We start from the raw sequence: 6,000 nt of genomic DNA, 5'->3' as shown, positions 1-6,000 counted from the left end.
CGATATTTTCTACTTTGGCTCTGCTAAGTTGTGTCAAATTAAAAAGAAAATGATCGTTAGATTGGGAGTATTGTAAGGGTGTCAATTAGTCCGAATCATGGATTTGGTCCGGTTTTGGTTTTGGTTTTAAGGAGTATTAGTGTAATCCAGAACTGGATCATGTCCCATCTCGGTTATGAAAAATGGTACATGTACCGAATCTATTTGGTTCTGGTACGATTTTAATTCTTATTCGGGTTTTGTATTTGGTTCTTATTTGCTTCCAGTATCCAATTTTAAATTCGATTTGGTTATGCAGAAGACAAAATACAAATGTTCATTTACTAGATTGTTGTTCTTCCCCAACAAAAGAGGGCTTTAAACTTGAACTATAACTCTATAAGACAATTTAAGTGAGTAATCACGTCAGGTTTCTATTTAAGTTACTTCGAGTGTTTAGTTTTTAAAAAGCGAAACAAGTTACATCAAGTTATTCGGTTTGGTTTCGGTTAGAACCATCGATTCTTGACATAGATCCAGATCCGGACTTAACCGAATTATAAACATTCATTTCAAATCCAGGATGTAACCATATTATAATCAGTTTGGTTTGGTTCAAGGATTTCGATCTTGAATTGGATTCTGTTTTCGATTATGGTTTCGATTTGACACCCTTAGTCATGAGCCGTCTTACACTCCCTGTGCCCTTTCCAATATTGGCTCCTTGTTTACAAAATATGTGACATCTCTTTCATGTTTGAGGAATCGGATTGAATAGGCATGAGTCAATTGGATTGGATTGGATTGGATTAGATTGTAGTGGATCAATATTGGTTCTGTCCCATCTCAATACTTGGCCGATATCGTATCGCTGGATCAATATGGATAAATGGTAATATAAGGTAAGAAAATAAGTTTTTTATACAACAACCATGGTATTTCTATACGATCTTGATTGAAATTGAATTGATATCGACTCTATCCGATCCCAAGACCGATTCCAGTATCTTAAACCATTGCCTCCCATGCTATCATTCACTTGGCATGGTGAGCTGCTGCCCAAAAAACAAACGCAAAGCAAAGGAGTCAATGAGACCTTTTGTTTTTTTGTGGGTTAGAAAGGAGTCAGTGAGTCACAATGACAGAAAAAACCAGGACCTTTAATACCAAAGTAACGTTTGTTTGAATTAGGAGAGACAGGAGTCACATGACAGAAAAAACCAGTTCTGGCATTTGGAAACCAAACAGCTCTGTGAATTATCCCTTCCCTTCTGCTGTCTCGGTCTCTCCGGTGCTCCAAATATCAAAAAATCAGTTCTCAGGGTTTAAGCGAGGTTCTGCCATTGCAGAGTCCAAAGATACATTTTTTTCTTCTCTCTCTCTCAGCCCGACTAATCTGCAAAGCTGGCTTCGGCGGCCACAAACTCCTTCGCTCCGAGCCCTCGAGTTCGATTCCATAATAAATGGAGAAAACACAGAAAAAAACACATGAACTCCCAGAAGAACTTGTCTTTTATCTTCAATTCACCCTCAGACATTGCATTTCGTAGTTTAGGACTCAGTGAATCGTTATCTTCTTCCTTTTTCCCCGTTGGTTTTGAATTGCCTGGATTGAATTCAATCTGCTTTGGCAAGCCGTCCTCTCAGTTGCGTTCCATCCAGTTCCCCACCGTATCAGATTCAGTAGACGAAAATCTCATGGGAAACCTGGAAGATGCCATTATTTTGCAGAGATTCACCAATGGGGTTCACCAGCTTTTGCCCGAAGAAGCCGTTGGGAGGGTCTTTTACGAAGACCTAACCTTGTATTCATCAATTTTGGAGACCAGCAACTTGAGGGTTATTGAGGAGAGAATTAAAAGTGGTGAGAAACAAGTTCTTTGTTATCGTGGAATGGAGAAAGGCAGATATAACGCGCTTAGGAGAAGGCAAATCAAGGAGGAGACTGAAGCATGGGAGAGGGCCGCGGCGGAGTATAAAGAGTTGGAGAGGGTGATGTGTGAGAAGAAATTGGCTCCTAATTTGCCTTATGTGAAGTTCCTTTTTTTGGGTTGGTTTGAGCCTCTCAAGGAAGCAATTGCTAAAGAGCAGAGGTTGCGGAGGACGAAAAGGCAGAAGGCTGCTTATGCTCCTTACATAGATTTATTGCCGGCTGACAAGATGGCTGTTATTGTCATGCATAAAATTATGGCTTTAATGATGGTGACACCAGAAGAAGGATGTGTTCGGGTAGTTCAAGCCGCGATTCATATAGGGGAGGCCATTGAGCAGGAGGTGAGTCTTTGAAGTTCTAGTTTGTGGGATTAAATTGTGAGATTAGTTTAAACTAGTATAAAAGAAGCTGATGGTTCAATTTTTAACTCTTATAAGTGGAAGTAGTGATATATACACTGTAATAAAACTAACTAAAGAATAAATGGCTGGGGAGAGAAGAGGACACTAAAATGTATTAGAATGGAAGAGGATACTAAAATGTATTAGAATGGATGGTTCCAGTTATACAGGAAGATTACACTAAAATGTGTTAGAATGGATGGGTGCCAGACTTCCAGTTATACATGTGATGACATTATTTCAAAAATTATATTTTGTTAACGAATGTCCCAAAGGGCATCCAGAATCTGTTGGGCGAGATTTAAGATGTACTTATAGCTGATGTTGTATCTCCACATCAGCCTTTCTGATTCTATATGTCAATCATTTGGCCTTGTGCACATGGCTGTTACAAATGTAAATAGCTAATTTGTTGTCATGCACTCATCACCATAGGGTTTGTAGAAACACAACCCTAAAAGCAATGCAGAAGGTAATGGAAAAACAAGAAGAAACAATGCACACAAGTTTATGAGGTTCGGCAAGATTGCCTATGTTCTCGATGACATGAGATTCTGCTACACTATCAATGGAGAATAGGTTTACAGCACTCATCCTCACACCTTTCAGAATTTCTTGCGGAGAAAGTAACTCTCGCAAAAAATACATAGCAAAAAATACATAGCAAAAAACCCGAATACCGGAAAGTACAAAACTGATGTCTCTTTGTAGCCCTTGGTCCTCATTTGAAGGCTATACTCATGCTTGGCCTTGGGCTTGGCCTCTAATTCATCTTTTTTCCCTGCGCCTCCAACTTCATAAGCCTAAATTGTGCTTGGAATTGACTTCTAAATCATTTAATTTAGGTTTCATTTGTGTCCAGTAAAGGACCTGTTACCTGTACCCTGACTCTAAAGAGACTTGGTAGAAGTGATTTGCCACTCCTGTCTGTCCAGGCTTCACAATAGCTATGAGGAACCCAAAAGGAATTGAAAAATGGAAGGAGGGTTAACCCCCCCCCCCCTTTTTTTTGGGGGGGGGGGGGGAAGGGGGGGTGTGGGGGCTTTGAGTACTGTGTTGAGAGTTGACTGAAAGATGAGAGCTTCCATGATACTCCATCTATTCCTTAATGCTGATCTAGCATTTCATTGCTAATAAATTGCCTGAGAACCCCTCGTTTATTTGTTTATCCATAAATGTCATAAATGCTATATCCAGAACCTTGTATAAATGAGCCTGTATAGGTGAAGAGGAGTTGTGAAATCTTTTTATTTTCTTCCTTTTAGCTCCCTACTACTTAAGTTGAGAATCCTTCATGTTAGTCTGTAGTCTCAGTGCACCTGCTCTTTGAAGATCCACATAGGCAAGCTTGACCACAGCAATTTTCTCATCTTTTGGTTAGGCATGGGCATGCTGGATGGCATCGATGTGTTTAAACCATGTAATGAGATGAGTCAATTCTCTAATTACTCAGATTCCTTTAGAACCACCTATAGGGATATGTGATTTAGTTGGTAACATATGCTGAAATTATTCTACTCTTTCCCAGTGTCACTGGTGTATCCACGAAGTATCAGCAACATGGTTGTTTTCATTCTTTGTTAATTCAGGTGAGGATTCAGAGGTTTTTGGAACGAACTAAGAAATGCCAGAGCGGTAAGATGATTGAAAGTTGTAAGCATGAGGATGTAAGTACAGAGCTGGAGATTCTCTGGGAACGTGTTAAAAGACTGATGAAAAAGAAAAGGCTAATGGCGGTGCAAAAGCTGGTAAAAAGTGAGGATGATATTAGCTCTTGGGGCCGGGCTGCCCAGGCTAAGGTTTTTGATCCATTACTCTCTTAGTAAGGGAATAGTTAAATGGCATTATTGTTCTTCTTTTTGTTTTCCCGGGTTTGAAGCCTTCTTTTGATAATTTTGCAGCTGGGAAGTCGTCTGTTAGAATTATTAACAGAAACAGCTTTTGTACAACCTCCAGCCAACCAGTTACCTGATGGCCCACCTGAAATTTATCCTGCGTTTAGGCATAGGATTAAAATTTTGACGAAGGAAGCAGGGTATGATTTTATTTCTTCAATCTGTCGAATATTTATCATCTACATACTGAGTTTGAACTATAATCATGGCCCATCTAATTGTGCCCTGGACTAGTAGAGCACTGCTGCCATTTCTAGGATGGGGCATTGGCTATGTAGACTAACTTTATGCTTCCTCACTGTTGAATTGAGTCTCTTACTTTGCTGTCAAAAAGTTCAGCTCTGGTTCTTATGGAATATTCTTTGGCTGCTTTGAGTTTTGTTGATAGAGTGTTCTATACTTAATGGTGGACTCAAATCCTGAACCACTTGTTTGGTTTCATTGATTTTGGATTCATCTAGAATACAGACCACAGCTCCATCATGTATATAATATAAATTTCAAAGTAGTCATGGGTTGCATCGTGGTTCATGCAGGCAGCGTGCCAGGAAGAGGTGTGGAGTTATAGAATGTGACCCTCTGGTCCTTAAAGGACTTGACAGAACTGTAAGTTTAATATCCTATTGTTTTTTCTGATCAGATGTGCTTGGACCATTTGAAATAAGTTTACTACACTAAGTTGTTGTTTATTTTTTACAATTTCTTTGTTTACTTCACTCTAATGAGAGAGAGAGAAAATTAAATGCATGGTTAATGTCAAGCTGATTATAGATGTAATCAACTGCAATAGATAACAACAATAGACTCCAAACAATAGCTAAGAAGCAGATTCAGATCTAACAAGAAGTTGCAACTGAGAAAACCCTGAAATTAGGTCAAATACAAAGTAACTCAGAACCCACATTCCTGGGACTCAGATGAGGCTGAGGTTAGGACCGAAGGAGGGTCTTAGGAGGTCCAATAAAACCCCAAAATATCTGCTGGAAGCCTGGAACTGGTGGAGAATCTCAGAGATATTAAGCTTCTTGATTTTAGGGCAGAATTAAAGCACAAAGTGGAAAAAACTGATAAGTCCCAGCCCAGAGCTTGGCTGGAGCTGAACTCCTGGTTGAGTGCCGCTCTTGGGGTGTCTAACAAAACCCCAAAAGCTTGGCTGAAGCTGATCAAGGGTTGAAGAGATCTGGTGGCTCGAATCCTGCCCAGAAAATCCTTCATAACATAGTTTGATAGGTCTTTCCTTTTGTCTTAGATCTTCAAATAAAAACTGGAAGTGATGTCTTAATGAACAGCTCCAATAGGTCTCAGATAACAAATTTGACACTTGGAAATATAAAGAACAGAGAAAAGAAAAGAGAGAACAAGAGGGAACCAAAGGGATAGGTGTGGGTAGGATAGGCTCCCTCAAGTCTCACCCACAGTATTTCAGCTGTTGAAACTCGTCTTTCTCAGACAAATCGACAAGCAAGAGCTTCTCAAATTCATTAATTCAACTGTAGTAAGAGTACAAGTCGATGGCAAATTTATAGTTGTGGCCTATATCTCCAAATAGGAGAGTTAAAAAAAAAAAAGAAAAAAGAAAAAAGAAAAAAAAGGAAACTACCGGAAAAGGAAACTTTGTCTTCCTTGGCCAAGAAGAAAAACAAAAAGAAACTAAATACTTGTTCACCAAGAAAAACGCATACAAAGGAAACAAAAAGGAACTTCTAGAATGCTGCAATCCATCCACTCTTGCTTGCTGTCTAAATCTCACAAAGAGACATAATAGAAGTCAAAACAGAAATTGATATCGAGA

The 6,000-nt window shown here is 39.3% G+C and overlaps 1 protein-coding gene across 5 annotated transcripts in view; it reads left to right on the top strand.

Annotated features, from left to right (window-relative positions):
- Positions 1-1,196: 1,196 nt before the first annotated feature.
- LOC122080937 (DNA-directed RNA polymerase 3, chloroplastic-like) overlaps positions 1,197-6,000 on the top strand; it is a 54,855-nt gene continuing 50,051 nt past the window's right edge. For 2 of the 5 annotated variants that reach the window (XM_042647835.1, XM_042647834.1), the window contains exons 1-4: positions 1,199-2,253; positions 3,903-4,112; positions 4,215-4,348; positions 4,745-4,814. In XM_042647835.1, the coding sequence (XP_042503769.1) occupies positions 1,468-2,253; positions 3,903-4,112; positions 4,215-4,348; positions 4,745-4,814 (1,200 nt within the window). In that variant the 5' untranslated portion in view covers positions 1,199-1,467. Of the gene's footprint in view, positions 2,254-3,902; positions 4,113-4,214; positions 4,349-4,744; positions 4,815-6,000 lie in introns of all 5 variants that reach the window. The other 3 variants (XR_006140961.1, XM_042647836.1, XM_042647833.1) reach the window with 3 other exon arrangements.

Source organism: Macadamia integrifolia, chromosome 6 (assembly GCF_013358625.1).
Source record: "Macadamia integrifolia cultivar HAES 741 chromosome 6, SCU_Mint_v3, whole genome shotgun sequence".
NCBI classification, from domain to species: Eukaryota; Viridiplantae; Streptophyta; class Magnoliopsida; order Proteales; family Proteaceae; genus Macadamia; species Macadamia integrifolia.
Note: the sequence above shows the minus strand (reverse complement) of the source record. Positions and strands in the feature narration are given on the sequence as shown.